We start from the raw sequence: 25,043 nt of genomic DNA, 5'->3' as shown, positions 1-25,043 counted from the left end.
AACCCTTCGAGAGGCGCACACGTCTGTATGTCCTCACACCTGGAATATGCAAATCTACTTCGTAAACGGAGCCTCAAGGTGAGCACAGCAAGTTTGGTAAGACGACGAATACTACAAAAAAAAAAGTATCGTGATGGCCATCCTGATTAGAGCTATTTTCAATTTAACACCAATTAGATGGAGCGCAGCGAATAGCCGGTTTTTGTAAGAATCGACAACCGGTGTTGAGATGGCGGGTGTTGTTATGGCCGATGACGGTATTTAGATGTCAAAATATAAAGAAGCCAAGAAACTGAGCTTGCGTGAATCGTGGAGGTACAAGGAGTCGATACTTTCGGAAATTTAAATTATCTTTCCCGCAGCATGCGCCAGTATGCGCACGTGTAAAAGCATATTGCTACAATGATATATTGCGATGACTCCCGTGACGTTCATTAAACACTTCTTGTCTATTGTTCTCCCTTGTTCGTCGCCCCCTTTTTTTTCCCCAAGTGTAACACGCGGAGGAACAATCAACGCAACAGTCGGAAGTTCAACGATCGTATGCAGCTGGACTGGACTGCGCAATCACTGTCCTGTCCGGCCGTCTTTCCGGCCATAGGCATGCGTGGAGTTCCGGATTCGGTGGGGAGGGGGGTAGAGGCGATGTTCTTTCACAGCGTCCCTCTACACTCTTCTCGTACACTTACACTGAGGTCCTAACGATAAAAACGCGGTGAATGACGAAGTGGCTGCCCCCCCCCCCCTAAGGAGTTGGGAAGAGTGTAGTGTTGTGCTGCCACCCTTTCCCGCCCTACCTTATCGTGCGCAGGCTTATGGTCTGCCGTCTCTGTGAGGAGGTCGGAGTGATGGAAAGGGCTGGAAGACCAGGTGAAAGCAGAGAGTGTATCCCCCCCCCCCCTTTCTCACAGACCTCTGTGAGGCACTGCAACAAAAAAAGGGGGTGGGTGGAAATCACACGTCCCGAAAAAGCGTACAGAATGACACTCCTAAAAAAGTTCCAGTGAGAAGAAAATATTATAAAAAATAAACATTCACATACGGCTATTTCGCAGTTTGCACATTCCACCAACACCAGATTCTCGAGTGGTCGCAAACTTATTGCGGTGGAATAAGAGGCTTCGCGACATAACTGCAATACAAAAAAATGGAAAGGGGGGGGGGGGCTGAATGAGAACATTCATTTAGCCATATCACACATTATTTCTTCTTTCTTCCATTTCTGGCTATTCGTCAAAACGGCACCCAGATGAGGACCGACTCTTGAAACCTGCGCGTGGTGAACTTCAAGTCCAGCTTGGGCCAAAAGTCATCGAACAGCTTGGAGGAGTGCACGCCGAACATGTCGTACACGTGGCGGTTCAGCAGCGAAAATCTGAAAATGCAGAGAAGGGAAGTTATACTTCACGGTGCACCTGCACTGTGTGACCATAAAATCTCGAAGTGGTTAGGCCTCTAGTTGCATAAGAACATATCATAGCGTTGCAAAGCGACGGCGCGAACGTGTCGTAAGGGCTTAAGAATATTATAAAAAGTATGTCTTCGGTTGCCACAAACAAATAGGAAAAAAGGTGTGCGCTTCCCAAAAAAAAAAAAAACTGTTTATTGGTCGACTTTGCCCAATGAACAGTTGCTGTAGAAGCGTACACCTGTTTTTTACGTTATTCTGCGCAATAGCGTTTGGCACAGTTGTTAACCTAAATGCTGGCAACACTCTGGGAAATTTCGGAATCTCTGACTGTTCTAGACGCGGAGCAAAAGAATCTGAAGTTAGAGCATTAGTGAATAATGTGCGTTGTTTACGATGCCCCCCCCCCCCTTTTTTTTTTCAGGAAATCTCAGTGTATCTCAATAACAGTTTTGCGACTCACAGCTACAATTACAATAGGTCTCATTGTAGAGATCTAGTCAGAATTTCGATTTCACGCGATTCGTAGACTCCGGCTCATCCGAATGTTTTCGACTTAGGCAAAAAACAATTTTTTTTTTCGCGATTTCGCGAAGCTGATAGTGGTTGCGAAGCTTTGGGTACTCGAACAGCAGAACACCCACAGGGAGAGGAATTCAACCCCGCCTCAGTATTTTTCAATTTCGCTTACGAATGCATACACGAACACATACAAATGCACGCGTGAACCCCCATAAAATATAGTTGACCCCCCCCCCCCTCCGAAAAAATTTCCGAATACGCTCTTTCCGGGAGCCACCGTATTACACACCCTTTACCAGCGGTGGCTCCGAGTTTATTAATTACGATGTTTAGGAATGTTTGATTGTTCTGCTGGTGCGCATACACACCTTCATGGTGCTTCGAAATTGCCGTTTTGTTTACGGTACCTTACTAGGGCTGATCGCGCGAAAATGCAAAAACACCAGCGTAACTTCGATTTAGGCGCACCTCAGAAAACATTAGGTGGCCAGAATTAATCCATCGGGCGGCCAGAAATAATTCATCAGTCGGTCAAAATCAACTCCCAACTACGACCTTTCAATGAGCCGTTGAGTATATGCGTATTGCAATTGATCCTATAGAAAAAGAATATTCAAGACGACAGGTTGACGCACAACTTGTGGCATCCAAGATGGCAGACACGATTTCAGCGGGAATGCCAGGTATACTACACAGTCTAGCTGAAACGGTCGTACACTTGTTTTGGGACGTACCTGCCGCACGACAACCTGTTGAGGAACGTCCAGTACGTCGGCCTGAGATTGTGAGGTTCGAAGACCGCCTGGTGTACAGTAAAAAAGAAAAAAAAGGAAGAAGAAGAAGAAAGGATGTACGTGAGTTTGGATGAAACACGTGGTTCCTAGCTTCATTAATTAAGTGCGGACCACGCTAATTTCATTTCACTATACCCCTCAGGGCCAGAGGCCTTACAGGGGGGGAGTGGTAGCAACACTTTGAAACACACAAAAAACACGAAAAAAAGAACAAAAATACTATAAAAGTGCACATGAAACAAAGGAGCAAAATGTGAACTATTAGTGAGTTTAGAAAAAGCTTGAGTATACAATGTTAGCTGCGGAATTACGAAACTGTTCATGATGAAAAATGTTCACAACGTCCACGGGATTGCCATTCCAATCACGACAGGTTCGTGGCATAAATGAATGATGTAAGTGCGCAGTATTACACGAAACGAGTCCGACTTTACAACGATGGTCTGTGTGATGCGATACATGAGATGGCTCAGGGATGAGGCGATCGCTTATAGTGCAGGGCGGTGATACGTTTTATGAAACAAGGCAATGCGTGGCACGTTTCTGCGTGACGATAAATGACGGGTGGGAAAGATCTGATTTCATGGAAGTCGCTAATATTTGAATACCATCGTCAGAACTAAATAGGGTTGCGTGATCGGAAAATCGTGGCCCGAACTGCGAAGACAGCGCAAATGTAAAACGACCCCCGTAAAAGAAGCAAGGTGTTAGATACTTTACGGTATACAGCAGTACATATGGAATGATGCAATGCTATATCGCAATGCACAGAGGCACATCACGATTTGATATTACGAGCTGCAAGACACTTGGCGGCCACATACAACCGGCATAGTCTCAATCGTCATTAAATGCAGCACCTTATCTTCGCAATCTTCATTATACTCACCGCGTAAAAAAGCACCGCGCAGGAGACAGAGTAGAGGAGAACCGGCGCGTTGGGAACGCACGGAAGAACGCCATTGTCCATGCCAGCCATGTAGACGTTCTGCAAATGTAAGCGTACCAGACAAGAAGAAAAAATATATGCATTATTAGTTATGGGACATTGAGAAGTAGAGTGGAACCCAGACAAATCGAATTTTCTCTCCACACCGGCAAAGCAAAGCTTTTGAAGTGAAGTAAAAGAAGTGCAAGAAAGGAACCTTGCAACAGTGCTATGACTTCGTGAATTTCTACGGCACCCGCTAATGGCTGTCTAAACGTTTTTAAAGCAAGCGAACAATTGTATTGCACATTACAGAAGCCGAAAACCAGCTTAAGAAAGCTTAGATTTATAAAGTTGCAGATATGTTCCTATTTCCATGTAGTAACCCATCTGTTTGCGCAAAAAATACATACAAATGAGACAGATTGCTGTCTCTTGGGAACTCTACGCAAGTGTATACAAAGGAGGATTTAAAAAATCATCCTGGCGTAGACGCAGCTAAAGAAACAAAATTATTACTTGGCCAGCTGCTACGCAGGAAATAAATCACAAAACACGCAACAGCCTGGTGCTCGCACCCATGCATTCGATTCTCACCTCGACGAGCTTCCAGACTAGGTAGAGTGCGATGCTGGGACTTGGGTACCAGAACATGGACAGGCCTGCCAGAAGACCAGCCGGCAGAGCGTGCCAGTCACTGCGACCATCGCCACTCCACCGCAGCAGGCAGCTTACTAGCTGGAATATAATTGGAGTGGGGGCGGCACCGTTTTCACCCCATTTCGTGGTGCGCGAACGTACAAAAAAGCACGGCCTATTATCAGCTTATGCATTAGCGTACACGAGCAGTCCTGACAGCCATTTTCAGGCCATAAATACTAGAGACCACATTCTGACATTTGCGGAATGGACTCTGTACAGTCTTGCTTGAGTGTTCAAGAATTGCACATGACCGACAACTATACTTCACACGAACACAAATAAGGTGGACATAGGAACGAATGGCGACACTCTGATGCCTCACCTATATATTTACAGTGTGTAGAAATCGTCCAATATCTTAATTTTCTTATGTTGGATTCATAAGACTGTTCTGCAAACCCTCACCCATCCATCAAAAAAAGTGCGTGTTCACTTTATAAATGTTTTCATTTTACATTAACCTCCAAGATTCACTTACCCAATCATCAACAGGAGTCTCTGCCTGCTACCGTTAACGCTCACTTATTTGTCAATGCACTCTTCTGATTAATTTTCCTGTTCTCCTACGTATACTAGAGCTCAGGCCGACCTCTCGTTCTTCTAATAAATTTCTCCTTCTGATAAATGCAGACAGCGCCCTTGGGCTGCCTGAGTAGTGAGAACCTTGAACACTAAAGATTTGCACAACTGGTTCGAACGAGAAAAGATATAGTATAGGGCCCACTTGGCGACCCCCTCTCTCCAACTGCACTGCAGTAAAAGTGTGGCAACGCAAAGACACACACACACACACACACACACACACACACACAGAGAGAGAGAGAAAAGGCGCCACGAGCCTTTGCACTGGCACTTCATAATAAGTTCGACAATAGAAGAACTAGTCCAAACCAAAGTACTGCTCAAACGATTGTACTGCAGTTTGTTGTAATGATCAATTACCTTGGTATTGCACGGAAAGCAAGACAAATGGCTAGACAATACACAGAAAAGTATCAGTGCATACACATGCTTGTTCTTTTCACGACATTTTCTTTTTGCTTCGTGTGCTGCCGCAGGACAGAGATAAAAGATAAATTAAGTGCGTAAAAAAGCGCCCAACGGCTTATCTGTGAGCTATACACAAGCAACAAAGGATTAAGAACAATTTTTATGTTGCCCTTTTTTTAGCGCGAAGTGTATTGGATCTGATCCCAGAATGGTCAAGTGGGAAACGCCGCGAGACCTGTGTAAACAGAGTTCTTCCATCTGCAGAGAATATACGAAGTCGTATGCTCGCATGCTGCAAATACTGAGAGCGCGGGCAGTTCGTGTTCGAGCACGGTGGTTTACTGCGCATGCGTGCACTTCGCGCGCATGCGCCACAGCTCGACCTGGTCTCCTGTCGGCCACGACAGCAGCGCCGCTTTTCACCATGCAACTCCTCCTACGGCTTAAAGGGAAACTAAAGTCAAATATTAAGTCGAAGTTGACTGTTGAAATGGGGGTCCAGAAACCTTGTAGTGTTACTTTCGTGCCAAGGAAGGGCCTATTTTTAAATAAAATCACATTTTAGTTCTACGCATCGGGTTAGCGCACTTCAAATTATCCGCCTCAAGAAGCGGTGGACCGAAACGACTCGCGTCACTGTTGTCATGCATAACGGTGCCCAGCTTAACTGCGCTACTAGCAGCAGACCGAAAGCAGCGGGAGCCACAGCAGCAACAACGGCCATTGATCAATTTCCCGCCTTTGGCTTCGAGAGTGCAGACGCTTTTGTTTCAACTGCGGCCCGCTAGATGGCATTACCTGTCGCGTGCAACCACGCGAAAATTGAATTTTTGTACCACTCGCGCCATTCCCCATAGTAACGTCCGGCGGTTTTTTATTCCATGAATCAAACAGAAACGGTCAAACAACATTTTATTGCGTCTCTCGATGCACGGAAGTACTAGTGATTAATTGTAGGCGGTCCGTCTGATGTCATCGGGATAATTTTGAAAATGCCCCACTGCAGCGCTTGTGTTCTTGTGCATTTACATTTAATTTCTCGGTAAGTGTCAATATTAGTTTTAAATGTTGTCATACATTGAGCTTTCCTTCTGACGTAAATTGTTATTTGACTTTAGTGTCCCTTTCAGCAGCACAGAACTTATTGTTGCTGGATAACAATATACATATTGCATTTTTGAGAACAGGCACGCAAGAAAGCGTCAGACTACGCGACCTCGTTCAGCAAAGGGATCGACCCCATGTTCCATAATCCAACTTCAAGGCCCTTCCGCAACAAAACACTTTTTTTTGGTAATTTAAGGCATAATTTAAAACTATAAATCCTAGGCACAACGCGAAAAGAATGCTGGAACATTTTCGTTTTTTTTTTCATCTCTACTACATACGATTCAATCACACGTTCTGGTTAATTGTCGGTCACTTATATTTATTCGTAAGCGAGACCCCACATCAGCTTTCTCTAGCTCCCAAGCAAAACTTTCAAGTACCCTGTAGATGCCAGCGAAGGAACCGAGGAAGGCGCCCAGCCAGAGGTTGTCCCGACGGAGGAGCGTCGGGTAGACGCGGCTCACGTCCTGCGCTAGGTGACGTCGGGCGGCCACCAGCCGAAACAGCACCCGCAGGCCACAGCCCAGCATGAAGGAGCGCAGGAAACCCTGTGCGAAGAAGAAGTGCACGATGATGATGATGCTGAATGGCGTTTTATGGTGCAAGGACCAGTGATGACCATGTACCGCTAAATCATCAAGATGCCACACGTCACATTCAGAAAATAAACATCACCAGAACCAGTTTATTCCACCGTATAACGGCGATGCACTCTTAGAAGCAAACACTGAGCACTCGCTAGCTGCGCGCGCCTTAGATGTGTATGGCTGCTTACTGCATGCCTGTCCAAGGCACGAGGCCACAGTTGCTGACTAAAGCACGCATCTTACTTAGATGGCTGCAGGCATACTACATTGACCACGATTGCCCGAAATCTGCTGAAAAGAATGGAAAACGCACGATGAGTACACACACAGTGGAACTGACTGTGTAGGTACAAGCGTCTCTAGCCTAAGCAAATGTGAAAATCGGGCGAGTTGGCATAAGTAGCGTAAAAAAACACATTGCAGATAGAAGAGGCACGTGCACGCCTAATCACTGTCTTTTTTGCGATTCGCATCTACGTGACGTTTTGTTGCATTGTTGCAATAAAGTTCAGAATGGCTCTCTAACTTAACCTAGAGCGACCACAAGAAGTAAAAGCAAAGCTGGTCAAATGTCAGAGCTACGCACTAGTTTTGCAGCAGTGACAGCCTCTCCAGCGAGTTTTTAATCTCTCTGTGTCAAATCAGGTCAACCATAACCAACCTGGAAAACGTGCGCCGCGCATCCACGCTTGTGACCGCACGACCAGTGCCTGGCGTTCAGTCCCAGCGCGGTGAGCCTCTTCTGCATCCACGACCCTTGGTCGTCGAGGAGACGAGACACGTAGTGGACGAGCTGCCAGGCCTTCTGCTGGGCCTCGCTGCGAGCGGCGAGGTCCTCGGGAGGACTGTCCACCCCGGCGCGCAGGATGGGCGGCGTGGGCGAGCTGCCCGACGAACTGGGCGTGTGCGAGCACGAACCGCGGGGCGACGACGAGAGTACTTCCTCGCGACCCACGATGAACTGGAAGGCCCGGCTCACGGGGTCGTTCGAGAAGCCGCTGCGCCGGATCACGTACAGGAAGAGCGCGGACGCCACGCTGAACAGCATCACCTGGGAAGACGAGGACAACAAGACATCACAAAGCAGGACGAAAAATAATGGCACACGACCGTGGGCCCTTCTTCATACTCAGAAAACTTTTAGGTCGATGGGCGACACATGCTTTTCAAAAGCGTATATATTAGCAATCAACAAGTTAGAAAGAGGTGTACTTAAAAAAAAGAGTAAAGTAGTATGTACAAGCAAATAGCTAGCAACTGCAGTGGTTACTTGGAACTAACTAACATTTTGGAACCTGCTAAAAACCTACGTTAAAAACGATTACCGGCTACAACCTTTGCTAACTTTGTGCTCTCTGTTTAGTACCTGCGTTAATAGACATGCAGTATATAGCTCAATCCAAATAGGTAGTAAACGCCGCCGTTTCTAACGGTCTTACTACATTCTTCCCAACTACTTATTCTAAAATAGTGAGAACTTATGGTATTCAATTGTGACTGGAATCAACTCGATATATCATTCTTAATCAGAAAAAGACAAAGAAAATGCACATGGATTAAGTGTCGCAAACCGAGCGCTCAAAAAGGGCGCGCCGCCAAATTCTCGCGATAAAGCGCGGGAGAGACGCCTCAAGGTCAACGATAAAAGAAAAAAAAGAAGAAAACAAGCATCCAAAGACTCCCCGGGCGCGCGTCCCTCTCCCTCGGAAGCGTAGGTGCGCCGACGAAACCTCCTCTCAACGGCGCCCGAGCAAGCCCTAGAGAGTTCTCGATGGAAAGGGGCGTGGTGATGCAGGGTTGCGTCATCTTTCGCGGACGGCCCTCGTACCTTCTCGCCCTCTCCCCAGCCTTCGCTGCGTATCGCGCCAACGAAATGATGAGAACTTTCTGGAATCTCGCGCGGAAGGTATTTAATCGAGCGGCCGAGATGGGAGATCAGGAGAAGAAGGAAGTTAGCGCCAGAGTGCGTAGGGTATCCCGCCGCGTCTGTCGGTGAAGGTTTTGTCCTTAGTGACAAAGCAGGAGAAGAAGAAAGTATGCGCCAGAGTGCGTCGGGTGTTCCGCCTTGTGGGCGAAGCCTTTTGTCTTCCGTGACAAAGGAGGAGAAGAAGAGGATTTCCACCTGAAGGGCGAAGACTCGAGCTACAGGCAAGAGTGTGTGTCTACCGCTATCGAGCGAAGACGCGTGGCAACAGCTGCGTGTGGGAAGCCGACGTGTTTCCGGCGAAGAAGTTTGAAGCTTGGAGAGCGGCCAAGTGAAGACGCGAGGTTTCCTGGAAGAGAAACTTCGGGGGCAGCGGAACGACAACAACGCTGGACTTCGAGTGAGTGATTCTCGGAAGAGTATCATGCAGACTTTTGTTCCAAGAACTTTGGACTGAATAAGTTTTCTAACTCTTTAGTCTTTAAGTGTCTTGGTTGTTCGATGCATGCAACTGCATTGTAGTGCGTATTGTTATCTGTGTCCGTTGTTTCGAGTGTGGCTGATTGTACTGTGTAGTACATTGCTTGATTGGTGACATATTGCATTCAACTATTGTCGAGTTTGCATTCTTGTGTATCGTTTTGATCTGCCATAACTGAGAATATAATTTTCTTTTGTTTATCAACTCTCGGCTCTGACTTGTTCTTTGGGCCACAGCCGGCGTCCGCTGGCGCGCCAAATAGGACCACTTCTAAATTGTCCACGCTGTCGTGGTGCGGTTCGGAGGGCCGATACTTCGGCCCTTGGAATTAACCCGGCGATCGCCTCCGTAATTAACGGGACCCGTGACATTAAGAAAAAATGAACATTTTTTTAGGTATACCCTACTGCGATATCCACACATCAATCTGCTATCGTGAAAACAAAGTACCATAACGTAATTAACTATATGCAAGTGCTATAAGCGTTTTAGTACGCAATTTATTTGAAGAAATGAAGACATGACAGGAAAGTGTGAAATAACTCAAGGTAATCAAAATTAATCCGGTCTTCCTCACTACACCGTGTCATAATAATATCGTGATTTTGGCACGTAGAGCCCCGCAAGTAATTACAGAAAAACCTCAGTTATATGAGTCGCGCGGGATCACCAGAAATATTCGTGATGATGATATGTGGGGTTTAACGTATCAAAACCGCCATATGATTATGAGAGACGCCGTAGTGAAGGGCTGCGAAAATTTCGACCACCTGGAGTTCTTTAACGTACACCCAAATCTTAGCACACGCGCCTACAACATTCCCGCCTCCATCGGAAATGCAGCTGCCGCAGCCGGGATTTGATCCCGCTACCTGCGGGTCAGCAGCCGAGTAGCTTAGCCACTAGACCAACGCGGCGGGGCACCAGCAATATTCTTATCATCCGAAATTCGTATCACACGAAAAGATGGAAAATTAGTACGAGAGTAATGAAAGGTATAGCTTACGTTTCAAGTTATTGTTTCTTAGATTCATATCAACGTCACCAAAAGCTCTGAATGATTGATTGCCTGCAAAGGCTTCAGATGTCATCAATTATTCCCGTACACGTAAATACGTGTCGCGTGTGCGTGTGCAAATTATGAACCAGATACGTTGTTAGCCGTTACAGGTAACAGCTGCTTGCTAATATTTTTACGATTTTTCGCATGACGCGAAAGTACTGCGGCACAAGTGACTCAAGGACCGCTTTGCATGCGATAGATCAATGCTGGAGAATACACTGACTGAGAAGGAAAAAAAAAGGATGACAGCTTTCCCACTGTCTTAGGCGAGTGCGCACGCGCACATTCACTTAAGTTAGCGAGGAGGGTACCACAACACACACCCACCCACTGTTGCGACTTTGGATAGAGTGGTCCTGACCGGAGCCATCCTAGCCTCAGAAGATGACAAGTAGAGGAGCCGGGGTAGGTAAGGACGTTTATATACGATGTTAGCATGTTCAAGGTAGCGTGAAACAAGCAGAAAGCAAAAAAGCATCCCCTAGCATCTCGGCGCTCACATTTCATATCCTGGGTCTTCCTATGATTCCTTGCAAGGGAAAACAATTGAGTCTACGACACTCCAATCATACCATCGTCTTCCTGTCTGCCCCCGAAGAGGGGAAGTCCAATACCTCTTTCCTCTCAACCAGGAAAAGGGGAAGAGGCAGCCCAGTTCGTTGCACGGTGAGAGATAAACCCCCACAATACACGGCACAACTAGCCTGGTGCGACGACGGGGAGTCTCAAGCCCAGAGATGACTCAATGGAGGCATCGCTTCCGGGCAGGCCGCGGTGTGCGAGAAAAGAAGACTTGAAGGCGCCAAGGATAGCGAAGCCGCACAAACTGCACATAGTCATGTCTAGGTTGATTGATTGATTGATTTGTAGGGTTTAACGTCCCAAAACCACCATATGATTATGAGAGACGCCGTAGTGGAGGGCTCCGGAAATTTGGACCACCTGGGGTTCTTTAACGTGCACCCAAATCTGAGCACACGGGCCTACAACATTTCCGCCTCCATCGGAGTAGTCATGTCTAGGGAATCCGTCGGTCGGGCGTATCTAAAGGGTTTTTGGCAAGGCGAGCCGACGACCCTGAAGAATTCGCCGTACTGCTGTGTTGACGCCGCTTCGGAATGTTGCTCTCGGCTGCTGAGAACTGCTTGGCTAACGACAAGTTCGCGACAAAAAGAGCCGGCTACGTGGTATTGCACGATATTCTGCAACCGTCGCCGTATGAAGGAAAAAGACCCCGTGGAATTTGGGCGAGGCATAACACACACACACACACACACACACACACACACACACACACACACACACACACACACACACACACACACACACACACACACACACACACACACGTGTGTGTGTGTGTGTTACTACTAGAAAACAAAGCTACGACAGAGTCCGGTCACACTAACAGATGCCGTTCGTACGTCCGACGCTTTCTATTGTTGTTAGCTTGTTTCTACAACTGGTTTAGGACGAAATTCCGTCATTTTAACTGCTCAACTGACTTTTACCCGTATATGCTAGTACATATATGCATATAACTTTGTTAGTTCTGTTATGTATTGTCAAATTCATCCGCAGAACCGTTCTTACATGGGGTACAACCGCGGTTGTGGTGGGCGAGAGAGAGAGAGAGAGAGAGAGGAAGTTTAGAACATCCAGTTTCTTTTTTTCAGCTGCCGCGACATGACTGGCGAGATCAAAAATACGGGTGAAAAGGTTGCTCGCAATTATGACTGACGTTTTTGAAGAATAGGCTGGACTTGAGTGTGCTAATCAAGCCGCGTAGCTTATTGCTACTGCATAGGAAAATGTTATGCTGAATTCCAGGGAGTGGGGAGGTAAGAAGGGGGGGGAGTGAGCCCCGTAACTGTCTCTCAGGGGGAGAACACCTCAACAGTAGCTCACGAGGGATGGGGGTAAGGAGGGATTAAAAAGGATGGGAATTAAATGTATAGAGGTAAAGAGAGAATCAGGGAGGAAGAGAGAGGCACAAGGACAGCCGCATAAGGAAGTAGGGAGAAGATAGGAAAGATGGAAACGGTCGCAGAAGTCCCAGGACGGATCAGGCACTGCGCCGTGCTCCCGGCAGGGCTGCAGAAATTAGGTGCCTTTCTCCTGTTCTAACCACTACCACCAAGTCCGAGGACGGGGCTTCCGCGGCGTCTGAATAGGCAGCTCTAGCACCCAACTGAAGTCTTTTCTTCCCTACCTTATTGTGTAACCCGCACCCCGTCTCTCGTTACCACGGATTATGGCGGGGGCTGCACCGCTTAGCCGGAGAGGGTCTGTGGCAGAGCGGGGAGCATGGCTGAAAATGAGGTGCAGGTGTGCAAGTTTAGCCGGTGTCGCTGCGTCACCAGCGCGCGCGTCACCAGCACGTAACCTCCAGAGGCGAACCAATAGCGCGCGAGCAATCCTGAGGCTGGCACTGGCGTCCTCCTCGCACTCTTTCTTTTCCCTCTTTCGTGCGATGCGGGGCCAGCAATTCCAAATACGCGGACGGCGTACCACTCGGCGAGATCTCTTGGCGTCAGGAGGCTGGATTTCGGGCTGACCGGTCGCGCGCTCCGCGCGCTTGCGACCTCCGGCGTCAGCGTGGCTCTGGCCGACTGGGCTCGCCCTACGTCACCTCCTGCCGCCGACGACCTTCCACCTCCGACGACAGTGCAGCTCTGACTTACTGGACTTGCTCTACGCCATCCACCGACGCCGAAAGGAGCTCTCGCAGGTGCGCCCCGTCCTCGGACTCCAGTGACCGTGCTCCCATCTTTCCTATCTCTTCTATCCCCTCATTTTGTCGTCTCTCGCTCTGGCTTACCACCTCACGTCTCTTCCTCTCTTCTCCTTCTTCGGCTTTCCTACATCTTTACTCCTATCCTTTTTTATCCCTCCTCACCCCCATCCCTCGTGAGCTACTGTGGCGGTGTCGCTCACTGAAGCAGACAATAACGGGGCTCACTTTTCTCTTCTTTTCTCTTTTTTAAGAGTCACTTCTCTTGGCGTCAGGAGATGCATGGCGTAGAGTGAGCCAGTCGACTAGAGCTGCGCTGTCGTCGGAAATCGCGGGGGCACAACCGGTTGGCACGAAATCCAGCGAGCGAGTCAGGGGCAACCGCCTTCTGCTTAGACACCACTCTGGACGCTTATGTGTATTGCACGCTCTCCAGACCCACCCATGCATAAAATGCCGGGAAGCAGAGCGTAGGGTATCTAAAAATCATGAATCATCTCCCCGAAGGGGATCCTGATGGGATGCGAAGCAGCAGCGGTGCACACGGCGTTGACCCGGTTGAAACGGGCGTCGACGCGGGTGCTGGAAATACGGTTTCAAGCGAAACTGGGTGTAGCATTTACTCAAGTAAACATTTGTTTGAAACGCAAAGACGCGGGAGGCGGGTTGGGTTCCGAGTAAGTTTCATCGCATATAAACGACCTGAAGGAGTGTTTCCACTCGACGTGCCGTCGAGCGTTGCGGGAGTGGAGAGGGTGAAGCGAGAGAGAAGTGTGTTGCGAGCGGGCGGAGGAACCGGCAGCTGCGGCGAGCGTGCTGCGGGTAAGTGACGTCCGCGCGAACCTGCGAGGAGAGCGTGACGTCAACGCGCAGATTCGGTGTGACCTACTTGGCACCTCTCCAACACCTGCGGCGAGGGAACGCGTTGCTGCGCGGTCGTACGGACGCACGGCGTTAAACACGCGAGTCAAAGAGCTGCTTAGCATCTAAAACAATAAATATATGGCATTGACCGTACTTTTTCGGGCTCATAATGATGATGGTGATGATGGCGTGATTGTGTTTACAGACACGGGTCGTTAAGCGCCATGAATAAGCAATTTTTTGGGCTGTGCGTCGCGCAACAGAGCAACAGTGTCGTAACGATCCGCAGAAAAGCCGTGTCTGCTTCCGGGATGTCGCCACAAGTGACACCGAGAAATGGTGCCGGTACCGCGGTGACCTTTTCCTCGATGGCCTCTCCCCTTGCGAAGGCGACGCGTCAGACGGCAAGCCAAAAACCAAGAAAAACGGTGGCTTTGTCTATGTGGTCACGAAGCGCGATCGAAGAGTGTTGCACACGCAGGCTATCGGTCCCGCCTCCTTTAATCTCGGTCGGTCATCGCACTTCGCGATGTAAGTGACCGGGATTGCGCGAGTGACGCAAGAAGAAAACTGGTCTCCGGAGCGATCATTTCAAAGTAGATAAATAGCATGGACTAACAACCGTATTCCAGAACTTCCCTCGACGCTTCACCTTAGCTTGAGAAAGTCGATGGTAACGCCGTCTCTAGGTCGCTGCATATCGGCGATAATCTTCAGCGATTCTTAAGAAGCGCAGCGTCATTTTAAGTCGAGCAGCGGCACAGTGATCTGCGCTGTCAAGTGAAAGACGAAATTCGAGTCGAGGATCGTTTGTGAATACGGGGGTTAATAATAATAACTTTTTTAATGTTTAACGTCTCAAAATCGCCATGCGAGACGCCGTATATTGGAAGGCTCCGGAAATTTCTACCGCCTGGGGTTCTTTACCGTGCACCTAAATCTAGGCACACGGGCCTCAAACAGGTTAACCTCCATCGAAAATGCGGATGCCGCAGCCTGGATGTGATCCCGCGACCTGCGTGTCAGTAGCCGAGTGCTTCAGCCGCTATATTACCGTGGCGGATGTGAATACGGGGTGCACGCGAAGAGCTTGGTGTGCGAAATTGAGGGTAAAAAAACTACTGACGCACTCGGTCAATGACTATGTTTCTAGGTAGAAAGTGATCTAGCTGTGGGAGCATTATATATACATTATTTGCGCTCCATCTTCTTCTTCAGTGATGACGACGATAAGCACTATTCACTATCCGGTAGTCAAACAAATGAGGGGCAAACGTGCGTCTGAGCGACAGTCGATGTGCAGTTCGCTGGGGAAAACTTTGCTAATGCGTCTCTTTTACGCATGCGTCGACGTCAGGGCAGCAACTGTAGCAGTTGTTAATACCTTCCCTATTGAAACGATCCGTATGCGATGTCCAATAATTCCGTGTGTTTCCGTAAGAATACATATGTTTCCTATATATTTTCCATATATTTCCGTAAGATTCTTACGGAAACATACGGAATTATTGGAAATCGCATACGGATAGTTTCAATAGGGTTAGTTGATGCGTTCAGCGACAATATGTGCACTGTGCAGTAAACCAGCACAGGAGTCATGCGAGTTGTACGTACCTAGTAGTTTTTCTGCCTAATTTAAGCTATATCGATAAGTATACGTGTTTGCAGTCAGATGAAAAGGCGGGCAGACATGCACCGATAGGTGTTACAATTAACAATTTCCGTTGTACGTACACTCTGTGGTACTCATCACGTGAGCCTATGGAGAGTAGCAATCACATGACATGGCATCATTGACTCCCTCGCCGACTCTCACTCACTCAAACTTGTTCCCGAATTAGCATACGAGAGCTTTCACCACTGGCTTTCGCCGAAATACTTCCACCGCCTACGAGAATAGAACCGGCGACCCTCAGCAACGAAACACCGCTGTGTCCGAGTCACCTCGGAAAGCGCCTGCTTGCTGTCTCGGCCCGTACACCCAACCGCAAAAGTTTGCGGGACGCGAAATGTTTGAGAGAGCTATCTTCTCGCTTTCTCATAGGATCATCAGCATCATCATCAGCCCACAGCAGGACAAGAGCCTCTCCCATGTCTCGCTCGCCAATCAATCCAGTCCTGCGCTTGATTTTGCCACGTTATCCTCGTAAACTTCTCAATATCTTCTGCACACCTAACGTTTTGCCACCTCCTCGCGCTTTTGCCTCCATTTGGAATTGAGTCTTGCCTTCACGCTACGCGCTCTGTCCACGCCCATTTCTTCTTCTGGGAGCGTAACCTCGAAATAAATGTCCCAGCCTGTAGTTGACATCACAAACTACCAGAAAAGCATTGCGCAATTTTGTGGATCCAACTTCCCATAAACTTTGACGTCAGGCGTATATGAGCCACCATGGACCCGCGTGTCGCCCAAATTCGTGCTCGCAGCACAGCGTAACATCGTTTGCGACACGTCGAACTGCAACATCCTCTTCTTTTTCTCTTCCTCGACTTGCGCAAACGGTTTATTGCCCCACGGGCGTCGTCGCATAGCGCCTGACCTCCCAAATAAATTGCAACGACACACGCACGCGAACGCTATAGCAGCGGCCGCGGAGAGAGAGAGAGAGAATATGGGCAGGCGACTGCGACCACTTACCTCGCCACGCTTGATCGGACGGAAATCCTTGCGGGAGACCCTCATGCGGAAGATGGTTTCCGAGGCCTGTGCAACACCGGCACGGAAGCGTGAGAATCAGTCGCCCTCCGAATAAGCTCGCGGCAGTATAGTTGTACAGTGAGGCATAAAAAAAAAAAAATCCTTGCGAAGGGGCTGTGTCGAGCCGAAGTTTTGACAAGGCGGACTTGTCTTCTTCAAGACCATAGAACAGAGCTGTGCTAGCCAGAACTTCGGGTCGACACAACCACTGTTTACGAATTTTTGAATAAAAAAATTCCATCTCCCTCTTCCTGACATTTTTTTTGGGGGGGGGGGGGGCTAGTAAGACATTTCAACACTTGCGAGGTTAACTAAGTAACCGCTAAAAAAATTGGAACATTAACGGCCCCAGACGGACGCTCGGATACTCTATGATGGCACACGGAAGGTGCGCCTTGCTAAATGGGATGACAAATACACACCGACGCATACTGGAGCCGTTAGAATCTGGAACACACGAGATGAGGTCTGTTTGATATTAAATTACTTGCTGCGAAGAGGTTTAGGTTTGTCACTTTCTTTATATGGCATTTCTCTTCTTTCTGCAGCGAATAAGCCCGAGACAAGGTAACCCTTTATTTTCTTGAGATACGCCGTATAGCACTTTCAAGTTTTACCTTTGAGCTTTGTCATTCATGTTTTAAGACCTAAGCGCGATCACATTTTTTTTATATTTATAGGTACTTCATTAAATCTTTCTATTCATAAGAATAAGAGCCTTCCCGTGCTGTTTCTGTATCAGCTTTATCAAAACTTTATCAGCGCAGCTGATAAAGTTGTCAAGAGTCAAGTCAGCTAACTATCCGAGTTGTCGATTTCGTCAGTGTGCCGAGCACAGTCCAACACATCAATTGTGATAAGCTCAATTTGATGCAATTGAAACTCGGCTGTACGCTATTATGTGAGAAATGTTACTGAAAAGGCCATGGTTGCGTCCTTCCGTTGTATATGGAAAAAGAAAGTTGCTACTTACGATGTTGCAGACGTATATGGCCAACGCTTGCCTCCTGGAAAAATAAGATCAAACGGAGGAGCATGAAGTATAAAACGGAGTTTTGCCGCACATGCTGGTAGCAAGATAACGTACTTTAATACAACGATGCAGTTAAATGAAATATAAAGCCACACATTTATACAGTGACGATAAAAAATTTGGCATTTCAGGCACGACCTAACAGGAAAGAAACAACAAGAAAAATTTGCAGACTCCACGTACAGTGGAAATCGATAATATGTGAAGCACGAAGAAGAAAGCTTGATATGTCACTTTAAAAACAGGCCAACATTACAAGGTGAAGGTAAATGATGCCGTACATGACTTCCGTGTCATGATCACGTTTGCATGTGTCGTTTATCTTCGTCATCTATTCACGTCACGTGATACCAAATTTGGTATATGTGGGGCTAGCGAAACGGCTGCAAGCACGCTATTAGCGTGGTATGTTGTCATGTTCTTACATGACAGGAGTCTCAGGATTATCGTGTTTGCGCCAGTCATATTTCGTCATCAGTTGACGTCACGTAACACCAAATTTGGTATATGTGGAGCTATCAAATCGGCCGCGAGCGCATCATGAGCGTTGCATGTAGTCATGTTACATGACACGCATCTCACGTTTATCATGTGAACACCATTATCATACCTTCGTGATCCATTCACGTCCCGTAATACCGAATTTGGTATAAATGGAGCTAGCGAAACGGTCGCCAGCGCACCATGAGCGTGGCATGTAGTCATGTTACTTGACACGCATGTAATCATTATCATATTTGCACTTGTCACATACCTTCGTCATAAATTCACGTACTGTAATACCGAATTTGGAATCATGTGACGCTAGCGAAATGGCCGCGCACGCATCACGAGTGTGGCATGTAGTCATGTTGTTAAACGACACGCATGTGATGATTTTCATGCTGGGGTCTGTCGCTTGTGTTCGCCATGCAGTCATGTCATACCATACCAGTTCTGCAACACGCCATGTGAACGAAATCACCGCAAGAGCTGCAGGACCATGAAATGTAAATCATGACATACATGTCATAATTTTCATGTTATGACAAGTTAAATATGCTCGTCATAGAGTCATGTTATGCCATATCAAGGTTAGTATCGATATCATTATCCAAACGACCACGAGAGCTAAAAGCCGTAGGCGGATAGATAGATAGATAGATAGATAGATAGATAGATAGATAGATAGATAGATAGATAGATAGATAGATAGATAGATAGATAGATAGATAGATAGATAGATAGATAGATAGATAGATAGATAGACGCTCAATGTCGCCGAAGTTTGCTAAATGCTTCGCATTTAAAAATCGGTACGTTTCACGCTAGATGTGTCTTTATGGTGTCATGACGCCGATTGTACTGCGTCTGAGGACGACACCATAACCGTTGGCAAAACGAGAGACACGGAATCTGAGAAGATATAAACTCTTCGTCATGCCAAGCCAAGTAATGGAATTCGGGCAAAAAGCTAAGACAACGCAACTGAGCGCTGAATGACATTGTGATTTATGAAGCGTGCGCACAAAAGTGCATCTCACCTGCTCTTGCGTTCAATTAGGATGGCCAGAAGGCTGGCCAGGAAACCCGGCAGGTAGGAGGCATTCAGGAAGTTGAACCGCCCCACCAGCCTCCTGTATTGCACATACGAGCACCATTAAAAAGCGCCGTGCATCATAGCTATGCAACATAGCTAACAGGTGAACACCGGTCAGAGCTAAAAGCTGCGTATTTCAGATCTAGAATTCCTCGACACCAGGAAGCTCTGTACCATCGACTTCGTTTGAACACAGCCCATGGAAGCAGCTTACGGTATACCGTTTAGGTCAAGAAGGTTCCTTGGCTTCGGTCAAGCGGAAAGTCAGTGCTGTATACAACAACAGCGGCTCAATCGAAACTGTGGAACACATTTTATTTCAGCGTCCAGCGTACAGCAACGAGCGTGCGCCCCGTGAATATTGCAATTTTTTATCATGCTGAGAACTTTATAATCTTACTGCATCTTAGGCCCTTTGGCCTGCCTCATGCAAGAGAGGCGTGCGACTAAACTTCTATTCACGTATCCTGGTGTGCATAAGTCAGCTGGACAAACTTTAGCTGTAACTTGCATGCACACAGTGTACAAGACTCGACCGGCGGGCCAGGAGACTGTCTCGATTTTAATTTATTTTCATCCTGTTTTAACATAATCTTACTTTTTTTTCTCTTTATCTTCTTGTCTTTCCATCCTCGATACCTTTCCCCACGCCGGCTTAATTGTTTGCCTTTCAATTAAGGGCTATCTTTCCCTCTCTCTGCATATGTGCCGTCTGTTCGCTTCTGTATTTGTCATTTAGCACTGCACTAAACGTGCTAACTCACCAACTGGCCCGAATTTCGATTTTAGAACACCCTCTTACCAGCACGGCATGCTGTTGCTGTGGTACAACATCCGATCGCGTTTAACTAAAATTGAAGCCATTCTTTGAGGCCAATCGAGTTGAATTGATTGATTCGTTGATTTATTGATATATCACGCAAAACAAAATGTGCGATGAAAGGCGTCAGCGGAGCGGTTCCGGACAACTTTAGTCACAGCTACTCTTGTGATAACTTATTCTCCTCAATACAATCTGGTCTGCCTAACATTATCCATTTTACGAACTGCAAAGTGGCACGGCCAGACACCACGCTCCTTTATTACAATATCACTACCTTTAATATAAAACCCATTCTTTTTCCCCTCTCTCTCGTATTTTATTGATAGCGTCTTGATGCTTCCAGTGAAAGGAGCTGCAGTCCACTGGCCCGGCGTTGGTGCTGCTTGCAAAAACCCCATTCACTTGCACTTGGTGAACCTCCCGCTAGACCGGTGCCTGTTTTTTGCTTGAGCATGACAGACACAGCTCTTTACGAGGTCTCAAGAAATTTTATCGAGCCAATATCGCGGAAATACGAAAAATACAATGTGCAATTTCTTACGTCACGCGCGGAGATTACGACGCGAAATTCGAAAATGAGACTTAAACCTTGATTTCATCCGCAAATAAAGAATTTATGACATTGACACTTACGACATTAGAGTTCTCACAGTGTAGTTTATCAATATAAAAACTCATCGTTTCTTTTTAGTGTCCTTTTAAAGAAACTAAACGTGATATTTGATTAGCCTGCAATAATAGTATGCAATAATGACATTGAAAACTCAATGGAATCGGGCTTTTTAGTAAATTGTTTTTTTAAGGCTGCGCGAGTAATTAGAGGTTACGCACCTGAGCGAGCAGAAGACGGCGATGAAGGCGAACGCGTTGAAGCTGAGGAAGAAAGACGAGATGAGGACCGCCTGGAGCGTGCGCTTCACTGCGGTGCCATCGTAACGCTTGCTGTACACCAGGGAGGCCTGCGAGGAATGTGTGGTCCCGTGAGTGAATGTGATAAGCTAACGCGAATTCAACACATTTAGAGATTGAACGGTCTGAGTAAAGACAGTCAGGAACGACCGCCGTGTTGATTGCAATGTTGAACGCACAGAGAAAAAAATTGAGCAGTTTCAACGCCCATTTTGTTCGAGACTATTATCATTTGATGGAGCTGTTAGAAAAGTGTCACCGTAATGTTTCAAAAATCGCAACCGTACAGCATATACTTACCAGAGCATGCATATCTTACAGAAGGTGTAATTTACTTTATTTATTTATACAGTACTGCTAGCCTCTAGCTGAGGCTGTAAGCAGGAGTGGTAGTAACAGGTAGAAAATAAAGTGAACAAATCGAGATTCAACGCTCGTGGCAATAAAAAAGAAAAGAAAACAAAACAAAACAAAAGAACACTCAAGATAAACAAAATGTAAACCACAATTGCAACTTATCAAGCACTGGTATGCGGAAACCAATTGCAGAAAAATATAACCGTATTTCTGTTTACAAAAAAAAAATGATATGCGATAGCCGTATCACGTGAACTAAAAGGGGTTTTACAAGAAAATGGTTATATAGCACTCCGCAGAAAAACGATACATATAAGTGTTATTTATTTATTATCTATATTATTTATTATATTTATTATTTATTAGATTTATGGAAACTAAGTGCGAGATCGGGCTGGTATAGGTTATATATGACATGCATCATAGTACCATTTTTTTTTTTGTTGGACGAGAGGCGTAAAAGACAAATACAAGAGGTAACTTAGTGTAAAAGTAATCGTCGACAAACTGAAAAGTGAGACCAGCGTGCACGATTGAAAGGCAAGACCCATATGCACGACAGACACGCGTAAAAAAAAAAAAAGAAAAGCGTTTCGAACTGCACCCGATGGCGCGGAAACATCGACCTCGTCCATCGAAACGTCGCCATCGGCCTTTCACTCGACGCGCGATTAAGTCGAACACGCATGCATGCCAAACGCCCCCGACGTGCTCGAACGCGCGCAATGCATCTGCGGGAACGAGCATATCGCGCTGAAGACGTGCGCGGCGTATAGGCGTCTTCACGTATACATTTAACCGGGGGCTTCCTCTTCAGTCGCTTCCACCCGGAAGGGCAAGGCAGGAAAAAAGAAAGAAATGACGAAGGAAGGAAGGAAAGATAGCAGGAACACAGGCAAGAAGGGGACACGTCTTCGTTATCGGCGCCATCGGCCCGTGCAAATGTTCCCCGCGCGAGCCTGTGAAAAGATGCTTGCACTGCAGCCGCGCCCGAGAACGTCTTCATATTGCTTCATTGCTTCGTTGCACGCTTTATGTTTCCGCAGAGTCGTTCCCGAGACGAGCCTGTGCTGATTGAAGAGGTTCGATAGTTGGTGGCGTGGCGGCGACCATGGTACATTATACCATTTGCCCTCGAGGTAATCGTGCCCCCCGCGTGGCTTAATAACCTAGATGGGGGCCAACGCTTACCCCATGTATACGTTTAGTATGTTACGACCACGCAGGCTTTCTGTGATAACGGTTGCCGAAGGCTCCCTCCCTGATGTTGCATTGCGGGAACTCTTCACTTCTCGTCTTTACTTCGGGAAAGTCTGGCACCAAAGGCACGTCGTGGTGAGCAGCACGTACGAACAGCTCACTTTTATTATCTGCGTATCAGAGGTGTATAGTGAGGGAGTGAGTGAGTGAAAACTTTATTTTGTCCACAAAAGGCGCGCGAGTTAACTCGACGTCAGCTGGCAGAATTTTTTTCGGGGGGGAAGGGGGGGGGAGGTCGGTTACTTTTATTATTCGAAGTGGTGTCTCCGGGCGTGCAGATGTTATTGAGTGTCATTTTGTGCCATGTATGTCATGGGGAAAAAAAGGGGGGGGGGTGGCGGGACCAGTGTGCCACTTTTCGGCTACGCCACTGCGTGATATATTGGAAAGCATGTTGTCTGTTTGTCTTTACCAACAACAGGGGAGGTTGGTAGGGGGCGCTGCGATGGATCTTTGCGTAGAGTTCCTGTATATGCTACCTTTAGGTACCTATAAAGGTAGCATATACAGTAACTCTATCTTTCCTCACCCCCCCCCCCACTCTCTCTCTCTCTCACTGAATGTGAAACTTTGCGCATGCCCCTGGCAGTGGCGTAAAGTAAACGAATACTACAGAGACACGAACCCGAGACGTGTACATTTTTGCCGTAGGCCACGGACGATTAGAGGTCAACTGAAAGTGAGACAAAGGGTGCAGCAATTGGTGTCATGAAATCATGGCTCATACACAAGGAAGTAAAATTAAAAGAACGCGTTGTACGGGTGGTTCCCGCTTTCGTTCCTCGTCTACTTGAATGTTTCGCGCAAACTTGACGGGACTGTGCATACTCTTTTCTCCAACTTACATTACTCTCCTTCTTTCTCAGATCCTACTCCTCCGGAATAGAGTATCAGGATAGAGCATATATATACTACCATTCAGTCCGACCTCTCTGCCTTTCACTCTCTCTATCTTTCTCTTCGTCTCTTTCGGACACATATGAGCGCCGCCACTTTCGGCTGTTAAACGAATATATTCCGATTCTGGCATATATGTCGACATGAATTAATAGGATTGTCAAACGACAGAAACAGGATCCTTTTCACACATATGCGTTCACCATATAACTCGTTTGGTTGTTAAATATGGTCCATGATACGCATGCATTTGTAAGATAGGCGACCCCGTGACAATACAATGCACGTTTCTAAAGTTACTTACAGAAATTTCACGTGCATGATAATGTTGTATAATTAGAAAAGAGCATCGGTACAATATGTCAGGTTCGAAAATAGATGCCGATACGACACGAACCCGTTTTTGAAAAGAAAAAAATATTCAGAACTAAAAAAAAATGATGTCGTTACCCTAGTCAGATACCGTATCCAGTGCGCAGATAGGTATTAAGAATACCTTCGACACATTTTGGGAGATCGCTGCGATGCTACGGAGATTGATTGATATGTGGGGTTTAACGTCCCAAAACCACCATATGATTATGAGAGACGCCGTAGTGGAGGGCTCCGGGAATTTCGACCGCGATGCTACAGAGACTTTTGTCATTAAAGTGATCATACGTTATGACAAATATGACGGTAATAATTATAACGATGTCTAACGACCCATAGATCAGTATTTCCATCTCTTTCGTAAGCACGCAACCTTCTGAACCAACATTTATTAGTGTGTACGCCGGCTGCCACAAACGCGCTCATCAAGCCCTTCCTGGGGTGGGTATGTAAATTAACCAACGTAGTAAGTCACCGATGAGACCAAGGTCTGCGCAAGTATTATTGCCGAAGTCGGCGTCTGCGTAGCACAGTAAGGTCGTCACGAATATCAAGGAAATTTTGTACATATTTGTATGCTGACGGGCGTCGCTCACGGGTAAGATTTGTCTCGCACTGTTTCCTCGTATGCCAGCGTGAATATGATGTGCGCTTTGCCGATTTCCCGCTTGGCGTCAGGTTCACGTGTATATCCCATCAGTGTAAACGCAGCGTCCTTAACGATATCCTTCCTTGTCGCTGCCTTCGCTTCGTAAAGTACACGATGAAGTTATGTCGCCGGTTACATTTCCTTTGCTAAGGTCGAGAGGAAACGAGCTGAAATCGATGGATCACGAGATGCCTGGAGAGGTGACCAACAATACATGGTGTTCCAGAGTGACAGAACGGTCCTTCTAGAGGAAGTCCCAGCTGAGTGTAGAAAAGCTGTAAGGAGTCATGTCGAGCTATAGGCTGAAAGATTAGGCTTGTATGTTAACTAATTCATTTATTTATTTCGATTACCCTCAG

At 47.0% G+C, this 25,043-nt stretch overlaps 1 protein-coding gene across 1 annotated transcript in view; it reads right to left on the bottom strand.

Annotated features, from left to right (window-relative positions):
* Positions 1-994: 994 nt before the first annotated feature.
* The window catches only part of LOC119174566 (transmembrane protein 135), a 50,394-nt gene continuing 26,345 nt past the window's right edge, over positions 995-25,043 (bottom strand). The window contains exons 2-11 of the mRNA XM_037425532.2: positions 21,072-21,199; positions 19,362-19,454; positions 17,779-17,812; positions 16,746-16,811; positions 7,703-8,092; positions 6,835-7,002; positions 4,250-4,390; positions 3,614-3,712; positions 2,665-2,732; positions 995-1,375 (exon numbers count right to left, since the gene is read on the bottom strand). Of these exons, the coding sequence (XP_037281429.2) occupies positions 1,234-1,375; positions 2,665-2,732; positions 3,614-3,712; positions 4,250-4,390; positions 6,835-7,002; positions 7,703-8,092; positions 16,746-16,811; positions 17,779-17,812; positions 19,362-19,454; positions 21,072-21,199 (1,329 nt within the window). The 3' untranslated portion in view covers positions 995-1,233. The remainder of the gene's footprint in view (positions 1,376-2,664; positions 2,733-3,613; positions 3,713-4,249; positions 4,391-6,834; positions 7,003-7,702; positions 8,093-16,745; positions 16,812-17,778; positions 17,813-19,361; positions 19,455-21,071; positions 21,200-25,043) is intronic.

This window comes from Rhipicephalus microplus, chromosome 5 (genome assembly GCF_043290135.1).
Source record: "Rhipicephalus microplus isolate Deutch F79 chromosome 5, USDA_Rmic, whole genome shotgun sequence".
NCBI lineage: Eukaryota > Metazoa > Arthropoda > Arachnida > Ixodida > Ixodidae > Rhipicephalus > Rhipicephalus microplus.
The sequence above is the reverse complement of the archived record's forward strand: the minus strand, read 5'-3'. Positions and strand labels throughout refer to the sequence as shown.